This window comes from Apodemus sylvaticus, chromosome 22, assembly GCF_947179515.1.
Source record: "Apodemus sylvaticus chromosome 22, mApoSyl1.1, whole genome shotgun sequence".
NCBI lineage: Eukaryota > Metazoa > Chordata > Mammalia > Rodentia > Muridae > Apodemus > Apodemus sylvaticus.
In genome coordinates this window covers 19,895,508-19,908,814 of record NC_067493.1, presented here as the reverse complement: position 1 = coordinate 19,908,814, position 13,307 = coordinate 19,895,508, and the positions used below count along the sequence as shown (strand labels likewise).

Genomic DNA, 13,307 nt, shown 5'->3' with positions numbered 1-13,307 from the left:
GTCTCCATGGTCCCAGGTTAGTTGGCTCTGTAGTTCTTCTTGTGGTGTCTTTGACACCTCAGGCTTGCCTAAATCTACCTTCCACTCTTCCACAGGATTTCCGGAGCTCTGCCTGATGTTTGGCTATGGGTCGCTGCATCTGCCTCCATCTGCTGCTGAATGAAGCCTCTCAGAAGACAGTTATGGGGGCTGGTGAGAAGGCTCATTGGGTAAGAGCACTGACTGCTCTCCCGCAGGTTGTGAGTTCAAATCCCAGCAACCACATGGTGGCTCACAACCATCAGGAATGATATCTGACACCCTTTTCTGGTGTGTCTAAAGACAACTACAGTGTACTTACATATAATCAATCATCAATCAATCAACCAACCAACCAATCAATCAATCTTTGGGCTGGAGCAAGCAGGAAGTGAGCAGGGCGGAACAGAGCGAGCAGGGTTGGCTGGAGCAAGCAGCTGTCCTAAAAATTTCAATCCCCAGCAACGACATGAAGGCTCCCAACCATCTGAACAGCTACAGTGTACTCATATACATAAAATAAATAAGTAAATCTTTAAAAAAAGAAGACAGTTATGCTGGGCTCCTGTCTTCAACCACAGCATCATTAATAGTATCAGGGGTTGGCTCCTTCACATGGGGTGGGTCTCAAGTTGGGGCCGTCATTGGTTGGCTGGTCCTCCAGTCTCTGCTCCATCATTATTCCTGCACATCTGGTAGGCAGGACAAATTTTGAGCTGGAGGTTTTATGGGTGGCTTGACACCCCCCTCCGTCCTCTGGAAGTCCTGCCTGCCTACAGGAAGTGGCCACTGCAGTCTCTATAGCCAGATATACCACTCCTAGGCATATACCCAACAGATGTTCCACTATACCACAGGGACATTTGCTCAGCCATGTTCATAGCAGCTTTATTCATAGTAGCCAGAGACTGGAAACATCCAATATTCTTAGCTGAAGAATGGATAAAGAAAATGTGGTATATCCACACAATGGAATACTATTCAGCTATTAAAAGCAAAGGCATCGTGACTTTTACAGGCAAGTGGATGGAACTTGAGAATATCATCCCAAGTGAGGTAACCCAGAGCCAGAAAGACACATATAGTATGTATTCAACTTACATACTATATGTAAGCTGAATATAAGTAAGTATTATATAATATAATATAATATAATATAATATAATATAATATAATATAATATAATAATTATATTAACCCGAGTATATAAGTAGTATAGCAACTTATAAGTTGCTATTAGCCATAAAGTACAGGACAATCATGCTACATTCCACAGACCCAAAGCAACTACATAATAAGACAGTCCCAAGGGAGTGCGCACAGCTCTCACTCAGAAGGGGAAACTAAATAGTTATTTGAGGTGGATGGAGAGAAGGGACCTGGGTAGGGGCTGGGAGAAGGGGAACGGGGACAGCGATCAGGTGTGGGGAGAAGGTAGGCAGGGGAAGGCTGGGAGTGAGAATGGAGATCGGTGGGGGGAGGGAGGGAGGGCGTCTCTGATGACTGGATAGAGGCCTGGTATGGGGGAGGATATGGGGTGTCTATTGAGGCGACCCTAGCTGAGATTCCTTAGGTTTCTAGACACTAGAGGAGGCTGAGCCTTTGGCATCACCAGACAGCTTTCCTGGGGGAGAGGTGCTGTGCAGGGGGGCTGGGGGCTCTTTATCCTTTGCCTGACCTTAGGTGCTCAAGGAGGAGGAGTCAGGGAGAGTGGGCTGGGGATCTGCAGCCTGTGGCCAAAGGCACCTTGAGGGCTGGGTGGCTCTTTGTAGCCTAGGGAGAACCCCAGAGGGCTGGTCATTCCTTGACTAGTTCCACAGAGTTTTCTAAGCTCTAGGGCCACCAGATGATGACTGTGGGATTTTATTTGAGTGCTGGGTGCAGTGGCACAAAAACCTGGAGGAGGTGCTTGGGTGTGTGTGTGTCTGTGAATAAATAATTGGTTATGAGTGAATGCCGGATGAATGAACGAAGAGAGAAGTAGAGGCGTATGGAGATGGGAGGGACCGACAGACACAGGAGAGAATATGAAAACATGAATGTAAATAAGAACGCACTCAGTGAGTGTACAGGTACCAACTCAGTGTTTCTAAAAATATTCATCTAGGTGTAGTGCTGCATGCCTCTAATTCCAGCACTCAGGAGGCAGAAGCAGGTAGATCTCTGTGAGATCAAGGCCAGCCAGGAGAACATAATAAGACTGTCACAAACAAACAAATGAATTGCCCACAACCCAAAGAGTATTGTAGACACTACTATCCTAGTTAATATCAAACATATCAAAGCTTTACTAATGAACACGGTGTCCAGGAATAGAGAATCCACTAAATGGGACACATCAGACCATGTGTGAATTTAATAGTTTATTTTTCATTTGGGTGCTGGGGATGGAATCAGAGAGTCGTCATGCTAGGCCAACTGGAGTATATCAGTGAGCTACACCCCAGCCCCAAGTGTGTGTAACTCTACTGAGGGGATTCATGGGCTCAGGATTTATGGAACTGAGATCACCCACAGAGGAAGAGGGAGGATCTGCAGGGGAGGGTGCCTCGGGGACTCTCTCAGGCTCTCAGAACAGGGACCCTGGGATTAGCAAGGTGTCTGGAACTGGAGCAGAGTGTCCCCGAGTTGCCTGCATGACTAGGGGGACAAAGACCCTCAGTGACCAGGGCAGGGAGCCGAGGGCTTCTCACAGACCCAGAAGTTGTTTGCACTACAGATGCTGTCATTCCATTTGTCTTCCGCCATTACCACGCAGTCCTCGTCCCCTACATTATTGGGTTCTCCGTCTTTCCAGAAGCTGTAAACATTACTGGTTTTCAGAGGCAGCCATCCTGCCCAGAACTACCCACTCCTCATTCACTGCAGAAGCCCTAGTTTTGGGGTTTTCATAGACAAAGTCTGAGGACCAAGCCAGCAGACAGGAGTCCAGGGCAGGACAAAGTCTGAGGACCCAGACAGCAGACAGGAGTCCAGGGCAGGCCTTAGCAAAATGTGGGTTCCCATTTTGCTCACCATCTCACTTCCATGAGAACTATCCCAGCAAGGTGAAAGGGCACACTCTGGGGACTTGGGCTTAGGCTCAAAGGACAGAAAGTCCACGGATGTGTGGTCCTGGATTTGAAATGTCCCTGGTGCTTTCTAACCCTGAAGGCTATGTTTAGAGTGAGGGCCATCTCCCTGCCCCATGCCTCTGGGCCGATTCTGAGTGTTCACCTGAGTTTGAGTGGAGTGTCATCTACCCACTGCCAGGAACCTTCACGTCTATGGTCAGTGAGGCCGATCCAGGTGAGCTGATTCTTTCTGATATGCCAGTATTTGAGGAATTGCTGAATGGAGGTGGGAGTCAGAAGGGTGGGCAGAAGTTCCCTCCACCCCTCCACTCCTTCCTGCCTCCAGGCATGCTCTTCCCCCCCACCCCCCAAGCTTAGTGCTGTTTATCTGGTTTTCTGGCATACGAATGCATCCGTGGGTGGGCCTTAAAGGGCACACATGAAGAAATCAGTTTACCTCTCAGTTCACAGGTGTGTCCCAAGACAGTTACACAAAATCTCAAAGCTTCTCTGACTCCCTTCCGTCCTAACCCACCTCTCATGTGTTCTTCCCCTAGGGAACCTCCCCCTGCATTGTGCTTCTTCCTACAGGAAGCCCCCTCAGACAGCATCTCCTCCACATCCTCAGCTTCCCATCTAGAGTCCAATGCCTACAACAGAGGGCCCCACTCACCTGCTCTGCAACACTGTTGACAATCACCAGATGGGCCCCAAGATCCTTGCAGGAGGAGGCAGAGGTTTCCCAGCTGCCCAGGGTTCTGGAGAAGAGGTAGCAGCTTCCCTGGAAGAGCTCCCAGTCCCAGGGGCAGGGCCTGCACAGGCCAGCTACAGAGCAAACCCTGAGCTCAGTGCCGGGGTCTCTTCTCCCTTCTGCCTTGGACCTTAGAGCCCAGGGCTGGTCTCCATTTTTCAGTTACCAACGCAGTGCTCCCCAAACCCAGACCACACTCCCTGTGCTCTATCTTGCCTGCCTCAGTGGCAGACCCAGAAGGTGGATGCCAGCCCCTCTGACGACCCCTCTGCTCTGTCCTAACTCAGGCCCTGGAGCCTCACCCAGGGAGGCGTTGAACTGAGTCAGCTGCTGCTGGATCTGCTGGATCTGCTCCAAGCCAGCGTGTGTCTGCTCCTGAGGAACAGCAACTGCTAGGAGAGGTTGGCAACAATGAAGCACCAACTGTGTGCCTGGTCCAGAGCTGGACCCAGGAAATGACAGTTGGTGGTCACAGGGACCCCAGGAGCCCATTTCATAGACCAGAACACTGAGCCTCAGACTCTGTCAGGCCCAACAGGTCTCTGGCCTCCCCCATCCTGCCATGCTCCCAGCATGCCTGTGCCCGTGGTTACCCCACCTCACACAACCTCAGAGTCCTCTCCCACCTACAGCCCCAGTTACCCCTCCCCACGCTGGAGTTACCCTGCTGATCCTGGGTCTGTCCTTGTGTGTATGCACGGATCCTGGAAACTGCAAGAAGGAGGAGCACAGCCACGCCCTCTTATAAGCACTGGTGGGACATGGCTGTGCCAGTTCAGGAGCAAGGGAAAGATGAGCCCCACTTCAGAGAGGGACAGTGAGCTGCGGGTAGCCACAAACGAAATGAGGGATGTGGACCTTAGATGCCCCAGCTGTGGTGAATTTGGGGGCTAGGCAAGGATCATCACAGAGGGAAAATCTAAGACTTCAGCTACTGTCCCGTGCTGGAGTTCTTACTTAACAAGTGCAAAAATAAAATAATAAATAAAATAAAAACAGACCCCCCCTTACTCCAGACCCTGACTTACCTTGAATCAGGGTGGCCAACATGAGCAAAAAGAGGCCCAAAGAGATGAGAAGCAGCAGAAGCCAGGGGACTGGGGTCAGATATCCTGCAGGACCCACAGATGGGCAGAGCTGAGCTTCCGGGGAGCAGATCGTGCCCTGATGTGTTCGCTCTGCAGAGGATCCCTGACCCCTCTGCCCCTGAATCACCCTGGTACCTTGCAAACTCCTGGAGCTGCAAATGAGACCCTTGGGCTCATTCTCAGCCTGGTCTGTGACTGTGACCTCCTCCTCTGAATGGGAAAGAACATAAGCAGCTGACCTTCAAAGCTCAGCTACCTCCTTCCCCCTCCTCCCTCTCTTCTTCCTTCCATCCTCCCCTTCCCCCTCCCCCTCCTCCCTCTCCTCTTCCTTCCCTCCTCCCCCTTCCACCTCCCCCTCCTCCCTCTCCTCTTCCTTGCCTCCTCCCCTTCCCCCCTCTCCTCCCCCTCCCCTCACCCCTCACCCCCTGAAAGCCTGAGGCCAGGTCCAGATCACCCTGGATCCTGCTCCCCTAAAAGCACCTAGAGGGTGCCCAGCCTCACCCTGGTTCTTTGGCTGATGGAGCTCTAGCTCTCCTGCCATCTTCTACTTCCCTTGACTTCTGCCTCTCCACTTTCCCTCTGCCCTGGGATTTATATAACCCCCATGGCCCCTCTGTGGCACCCTCTGTGAGGTCCATTTTTCTCTGACTCAGGGAAAAAAGGAACAGGATGGGGGACACCCTCACCCCGGAAAAGTGTGGGGAGAGAGACATTGCTTGACACAGCTAAAATGGTGCCAGTCTGGGCCAGGAGTTGTGCCATATATTTTTATGCCGATGTCCTTGCCCCAAGCCATATCTAGTACTGGGAGTTGGTTTATTCAGCTGTGCAGTGGATCAGTGAGGAACTGGGGCTATGACTCAGGTTTAGACTGCTTGCTCAGCACATACGAGGCCCTGCTTTCAAATCCCAAGCACTGTAGAAACTGATGTGTAACTCTCATCCCACAAAGTGTGAAATAGAAACAGAAAGATCAAAAGTTCAAGGTTGTTTCAAGGTTACATAGCCAGTTAGACCATTAGAGGCCATGAAGAAAAGAAGAAATAGAGGAATGTGAAGAAGAAAAGGAGAGATAGAGGGCTAATATCCAATATATATAAAGAACTCAAGAAGTTAGACTCCAGAAAACCAAACAATCCTATTAAAACATGGGGTACAGAGTTAAACAAAGAATTCTCACCTAAAGAACTTCGGATAGCGGAGAAGCATCTTAAAAAATGTTCAACTTCATTAGTCATTAGGGAAATGCAAATCAAAACAACCCTAAGATTTCATCTTACACCAGTCAGAATGTCTAAGATTAAAAATTCAGGAGACAGCAGGTGTTGGAGAGGGTGTGGAGAAAGAGGAACACTCCTCCACTGCTGGTGGGGTTGCAAATTGGTACAACCACTCTGGAAATCAGTCTGGCGGTTCCTCCAAAAACTGGGCACCTCACTTCCAGAGGACCCCGCTATACCACTCCTGGGCATATACCCAAAAGATTCCCCAGCATGTAATAAGGATACATGTTCCACTATGTTCATAGCAGCCCTATTTATAATTGCCAGATGCTGGAAAGAACCCAGGTATCCCTCAACAGAAGAGTGGATACAAAAAATGTGGTATATCTACACAATGGAGTACTATTCAGCCATTAGAAACAATGAATTCATGAAATTCTTAGGCAAATGGATGGAGCTAGAGAACATCATACTAAGTGAGGTAACCCAGACTCAAAAGGTGAATCATGGTATGCACTCACTAATAAGTGGTTATTAACCTAGAAAACTGGAATACCCAAAACATAATCCACACATCAAATGAGGTACAAGAAGAAAGGAGGAGTGGCCCCTGGTTCTGGAAAGACTCAGTGAAGCAGTATAGGGCAAAACCAGAACGGGGAAGTGGGAAGGGGTGGGTGGGAGGACGGGAAGAGAATGGGGCTTACGGGACTTTCGGGGAGTGGGGGGGGGGGCTAGAAAAGGGGAAATCATTTGAAAAATAAAAAATAAAAAAAAATAAAAAAAAGAAACAATAAAAAAAAAAAAGAAAAAATAAGAAAAAGTTTCCCTGCTGTAAACTGTCAGTGTGAGGCTTAATCCAGTACTCAATATGTAAAATATGTAGCTTAGTGATGTCATCCGTGAGATTCACAGACATTGAAGTAGAGGGATAGCTCAGTGGGTAAAGTGCTTGCCACGCAAACTTGAGGACTTGAGTCTGAATCCCAGGAATCCAAGGGGAAAACATTGGATGCTGTAGCATACGTCTATAACTCCAGCACTGCACAACGAGATGGAAGACAGACAGAAGGACCTGGACACTTGTACACTAGCTAGCTGGGAGTCAGCAGCAGGTAATAAGAAACGACCCTGCCTCGGAGAACACGAAAGCTGAGGACCAATACTTGAGGAAGTCCCCGACATTTACATGTTCACTGTGGTATGCATATGTGTACACACATCAAAATATACATGACTGTACTACTCCCATGAGGGAGGGAGGGAGAAAGGGAGGGAGGGAGGGAGAAAGGGAGAGAGGGAGGGAGAAAGAAAGGGAGGGAGGGAGTGAGGGAGGGAGGAAGGGAGGGAGGAGGGGAGGGAGGAAGGGAGGGAGGGAGAGAGAGAGACAGGGAGGGAGGAAGAGAGATAGGGAGGGAGGGAGGAAGAGAGGAAGGAAGAGAGGGAGGGAGAGAGAGAGAGGGAGGGAGGAAGGGAGGGAGGGAGGGAGAGAGATAGAGAGGGATGGAAGGAGGAAGGGATACAGGAGGGAGGGAGGAGGGAGGGAGGGATACAGGAGGGAGGGATTGCAGGCATTGGTGTGCCTGACATTGAAAACTCAGCCTCAAGGGAGGGCAGAGTGGACCCTGATGTGGAGTCTTTCCTGGTTGGATTTGACTTGCTAGGGACTGCTTTGGCCTTTTTAGATGACTCAGGATCCTCTGTCCCTCCCAGGTGACAAATACTACTAAAACAGTATTCCCAGCTGGGGCGTGCCAAGCACCTGCTTTGAGGGCAGAACTCTAATGGATGTCAGCCCCAAATCAGACCCCTGAGTGATGATGATAGAGCATGACAGCAGTCCCCGCTCTGCCAGTGTGTGAGATCATAGGACACAGGTAGCTCCAAGTGCGCACAACCCATACCCTGGAGCTAGAACTGCAGCTCGCACGCACGCACGCACGCACGCACGCACGCACGCACGCACGCGGCTCTGGGCCCCGTCCCCAGCACCATCAAAGTGCTTGCTCATATACTGGCCAACAGGAGGAACCTCTGTCTGTTTGGGTCACGGGTACCAGTGGCTCCAGAACAATAGAAACTCATGTCTCCCAATCCTGGACTTTAGGAAGCTAAAAAAGGAAGCTGCAACTGGCATCTGGGGATGCTGCTTCCTGGTTCTTAGATAACTTCTTGTTATCATGTCTTCCTAGGCTGGAAGGGGTCAGTGAGTTCTCTGGGGTTTCCTCTCTTTTTGAAAAAGGAAAGGTTTTGTTTTCATTTTTAATTGTGTGTGTGTGTGTGTGTGTGTGTGTAGGGAGCCAGAAGAAAATATCTAATCAGGCATCCAATCATTGATGGACTGCAGTTACAGGTTGTTTTATGTTGCCCATTGTGGGAGTTGGGAACCAAACTCAAGTCCCCTGCGATATATGTTGTCTTAACTCCTGAGCCATTTCTCCAGTTTCTGCTCTCTCTCTCTCTCTCTCTCTCTCTCTCTCTCTCTCTCTCTCTCTCTCTCCTCGGTTCTTCAGAGTCTCACCCAGGCCTGGTTGGCCTAAAACAATTTGATATGTGGTCAAAGTTCAAAGTTGACTCTGAGTCCAGACTCTCCTTCCCCGAATTCAGGAGGCATGCCAGTGAAAATATGTCTCTTTCTCCCATGTGGGTCCCATAGATAGAACTCAGGTTTTCAGGCTTGGTGGAAGCACCTTTAACCACGGAGCCTTCTTAGGAGTTCTGTGGGATCTGTCTTATGAGGCTGTCAGCTCATTTATGAGGATTCTTCTACCACAAGCTGACCTACTATAATGATTAACGTTGATCATCAACTTGACAGGACCCAGAGTCACCATGGAAACAAGCCTTAGGCATGTCTGTGAGGGAGTTTCAGATTATGTTGCCGGAAGTGCAGAGACTCACCTTAACCAAGTGTGCACTATTCCTGGAGTCCTGGTCTAATAGAAAGCAGAAAGTGAGTTGACCAACAGCATTCACTGATCCCTGCTTCTGCACTTGGGATGCAATGTGACCAACTGCCTCATGCTTCTGCTGACATGTTCTTTAATGAAAGTTAGAGTATGTCTGCCTCCCTACTCCTCTTTCTCTTTGTATAACCTGTAGGCATGGCGCACATGTGATGACACACGTGTGGAGGTCAGAGAGTTGCCATGTGGAATCAGTTCTTTCCATCAGGCTTGGCATGGGTTCCAGAGACTGAACTCAGGTCACCTGGCTGGTGCAGCTGAGACATGGCATTTTGAAAAGTGACATTACAGAAGCAGAGATGGAATAGGGAAGTAGAACAGTATTTCAGTGATAGAAGGGAGACTGCAAAGAGTAGGAAATTTAAAGGGACGTGACCTTTCAGAGGAACTAGAGCCCAGAGGGCCCCAGGAAGGAAAATGGGAAGGGTAGTTCAGAATGTGATGGCAAGGCATGCATTGCCCAAAATAAGGTGGGGAATTAACATGGTGGGGAATACCCTGTCCTTCACCCAACTGTCCCATCTTCCTAGGGCTGGAGATAACCCTTCTCTCCTCATGTGCCTATAGAGCTGGGAAAGTGCCTAGCTGAGCACAGAACACGTACCAAGCCAGGCAGACCTGGCTTTAGACGCAGCTCTGCCTCTCCTTCAGGTGCCATGAACAAACTGGTCATCTCGATTCTCTGTACCTTAGGTCTGCCCGTCTGCAAAATGGGAACCACTTTGTGGTGGTTAATATTGTCAACTTGATAGCATCTAAAGTCATCTAGGAGATAAGCCCCTAGGTATGCCTTTGAGTGAGCTTCTAGATTGGGTCAATTGAGGTGAGAAAACACACCCTAAATGTAGGTTACACCATCCCATGGGCAGGGGTTTGGAATTGAATAAAAGGAGGACATGAGCTGAGTGCCATAATTCATCTCTCTCCACTTCCTGACAACAAATGCAGTGTGAGCAGCTGCCCTCCATGCCTTTCTCTATGATGTGCCTGCTGGGGACTGGACCTTCGAAACTCAGAGAAATAATTTCCCAGGTTGCTTTCATCATAGTCATGTGAAAGAGAACATGATTAAGATAGCTGTCAAGACAAGGACAAAAAATGGACCAGACACTGAAGGAAGGGCCATCCGGGGACCGAATCCACCTGGGGACTGAGCTCACCTGGGGATCCCTCCTGTCTGCAGACACCAAACCCTGACACAGTTGCTGTTGCCAAGAGGCGCTTGCTGACAGGAACCTGGTATGGCTGTTCCCTGGGAGGTTCTTCCAGCACCTGGCCAATGCAGATGTGGATGCTTGAAGCCAACCATCAGACTGAGCTGGGGACCCTGATGGGGGGCCTGGCAGAAGAACTGAAGGAGAGGAGGGAAATTGCAACCCCATAGGAAGAATAACGTTGGCTGGCCAGACCACCCAGTGCTCCCAGGGACTAAAGCACCAACTAAGGAGGGATCCATGGCTCCAGACACATATGTAGCAGAGGATGGTCTTGTCTGACATCAGTGGGAGAGAGGGAGGGAACTGGGAGGGAAAGCAGAAGGGGCAGGGGAGAGGGCAGAGAAGGGGCAGAGGAGGAAGAGATGAGAGAGGGGTAAGAGGGAAGAGAAGGGGGAGAGAGGAACCTAATCTGACACTGGGGGAGGGAAAAGGACTGAAGCCCTGAGGGCCAACAGAAAGAATGGAAACAGGCAAGCTCGGGAGGTAGGAGATTGAGGGGACCCTCCAGAATGCACCAGAGACCTGGGAAGTGAGAGACTATCAGGGCTCATAGGAAGGGACCTTAGATGAGATGTCTGACAGTAGGGAGAAAGAACTTATAGAGCCCACCTCCAGCAGGAAGACAGGGCTTCAAATGAGGGAGAGGGGCCGTCCCACAGCCATAACTCTGACCCATAATTGTTCCTGTCTAAAAGAATTACAGGGATGGAAATGGAGAAGAGCCTGAGGAAGAGAAGTCCAGCAACAGGCTCAAAGTGGGATCCAGTGCAAGGGGAGGTCCCAAGGCCTGACACTGAGGCTATGGAGCACTCACAAAAAGGGACCAAGCCTGACAGCACTCCTAAAGACCCATCAAGCAGCTGAAAGAGTCAGATGCAGATATTTGCACCCAACCGATGGACAGAAGCATCTGACCCCTGCTGTTGAATTAGGGAAGGCTGAATGAAACTGAGGGTGACCCTGTAGGAGGACCAGCAGTCTCAATTAATCTGGACCCCTGGGATCTCTCCAACACTGGTCCACCAAACAGGCAGCATTCACCAGCTGATATGAGGCCCCTAGCACACATACAATAGACGACTGCTGGGTCCGTGTTCATCCAGAGATAAGGCATCTGACCCTCAAGAGATTGGAGGCCCCAGGGAGTTTAGGGGTCAGGTGGAGTTGGGGGTAGGGACATACATGTGGAGATGGGGAGGGAGGAGGTATGGGATGCGGAACAGTTGGAGGAATGACAGGGGTTGGTGGGGTGGGGAATAAAATACGGAGTGTATAAAAATAATAAAAAAGGAAAGGAAAGGAAAGGAAAGGAAAGGAAAGGAAAGGAAAGGAAAGGAAAGGAAAGGAAAGGAAAGGAAAGGATAAAGAAAATAAGGTGAAGAACTGAGACGATTCTTACAGCAGCTGGGAATTAACACAGAGATGCACATCAAACCCTGCCCCCTCAAGGCTCAAGGAGCTATGCAGAAGAGAAGGTAGAAAGATGGTCAGAAGGTAGAAAGGTGGTAGATGACTCTAAGCAGCTTCTTCCAGATACAGCAGCTGTGATATGCATCTGAACTCACAGAGACCAAAACAGCTCACACAAGATCCATGGTTTCAAATTTAAAAAAAATCCTAGCACTAAAAACAGGAAGTAGACACAAAAGTTGTACCCCAACCATGTTTTTTGTTTGGTTTGGTTTGGTTTGTGTGTGTCTGTGTGTGCATGCGTACACTCTGTGTGTGTGTGTGTGTGTGTGTGTGTGTGTGTGTGTGAGAGAGAGAGAGAGAGAGAGAGAGAGAGAGAGAGGAGAGAGAGAGAGCACATGCTTTTGATTTTTTGACTTATTGTTTTTTCTTTATTAAGTTAATATTTGCTTTGATTTTGGAGGAGAGATTAAAAAACATGAAGTTGGAAAGGTAGTGAAGTGGAGAGAATTTGGGAGGAGTTGGGGAGGGAAATGAATGTGATCAAAATATATCATGTGAGATTTTTTTAAAAAATACAAAATAAAATGGAGAAGCCATCAAGGAAGACATTGGCACATCTGATCTCCACATCTTCCACATCTACATGGACACACCCACAAAAGCCTACAAAAAATACACAAACAACACACAGGGGTGGAAAACCTTCAGTTGTGGAGGCCTACTGGAAAGAACTTGGTGGAATATCCTTGAGCTACCTAGGAAAGCAGTCTTAAGGAGGGATCCTCTAGAATAGGTTGGGCTGTGGGTGTGTCTGTAGAGAACTGTCTTGATTGTCTTAACTGATGTGGGAGGCCCAGTCTGAAAGTGGGTGGCACTGCTCTCTGGGCTAGGACATTACACTGTGTGTCTGTGTAGCTAGTGGCATTTGGAAAGAGCACACACACATCATTGCTTCCTTTGCCTGTATGCATCTCTGGACTATAACTTGGAATTGTGAGCTAACATTCCCTTCTCTCCTAAGCTGATTTTTTTTTTTTTTTTTTTTGGTCAGGGTGTTTTATAACACCAACTGAGATGACACTGGGAAAGACTCACTGGAACCTCCCTCAGTGCCTTCCTGACTTATTTAAAACAACTTCTTTTAATTTAAAAATATTATGTGTATTTATTTATATGTGGGTATTCATATATGTAAAGGTACTCTCAAAGATGAGAAAAGGACACCAGATCCCTTGGGGTTGAGGTTATTGGCAGTTGTAAGCCACACAGTGTGGATCCTGGGGACTGATCTTGGATCCTTTGCAAGAGAGCAGTATGTCCTCTTAACTGCTGGACTCCATGTGCTGGTTAGTCTTATGTCAACTTGACGTAAGTTAGAGTCATGTGGGAAGAGGGACTCTCAATTAGGAAAATGCCTCCATGAGACTGACTTATAGACAAGTCGGTCAGGGAATTTTTTGACTAATAATTCATAGGAAGACCCAGCCCACTGTGGGAGATGCCACCCTTGGTCAGGTGGCCCTAGGTTCTATTGAGCAAGCCATGAGATGCAAGACAGAAAGAAGTGTTCCTCTACAG

At 48.9% G+C, this 13,307-nt stretch overlaps 1 protein-coding gene across 4 annotated transcripts; it reads right to left on the bottom strand.

Annotated features, from left to right (window-relative positions):
• Positions 1-2,400: 2,400 nt before the first annotated feature.
• LOC127672684 (CD209 antigen-like protein 2) lies at positions 2,401-5,523 on the bottom strand. 4 transcript variants are annotated; one of them, XM_052167985.1, is made up of 8 exons: positions 5,412-5,521; positions 5,046-5,120; positions 4,851-4,934; positions 4,486-4,533; positions 4,125-4,214; positions 3,745-3,896; positions 3,235-3,347; positions 2,401-2,818 (listed from the first exon to the last, which is right to left on the bottom strand). In XM_052167985.1, exons 1-8 carry the CDS (start codon positions 5,449-5,451, stop codon positions 2,677-2,679), a joined length of 744 nt encoding a protein of 247 aa, XP_052023945.1. In that variant the 5' UTR covers positions 5,452-5,521; the 3' UTR covers positions 2,401-2,676. The 4 variants fall into 4 exon arrangements, with proteins under 4 accessions (XP_052023945.1, XP_052023946.1, XP_052023947.1 ...); XM_052167986.1 differs by having other exon boundaries at positions 4,125-4,211; positions 5,412-5,519; XM_052167987.1 differs by lacking the exon at positions 4,486-4,533 and having other exon boundaries at positions 5,412-5,523.
• Between the last annotated feature and the right edge of the window lie 7,784 nt (positions 5,524-13,307).

Excerpts from the sequence above, each read along its gene's own strand:
- LOC127672684 (XM_052167985.1), bottom strand. The coding sequence starts at position 5,451 with ATGGCAGGAGAGCTAGAGCTCCATCAGCCAAAGAACCAGG. Across the intron at positions 4,935-5,045 it reads CAGCTCCAGGAGTTTGCAAG|GATATCTGACCCCAGTCCCC; the intron begins GTACCAGGGTGA and ends TGGGTCCTGCAG. Across the intron at positions 3,348-3,744 it reads TCAACAGTGTTGCAGAGCAG|CAATTCCTCAAATACTGGCA; the intron begins GTGAGTGGGGCC and ends ACCTCCATTCAG.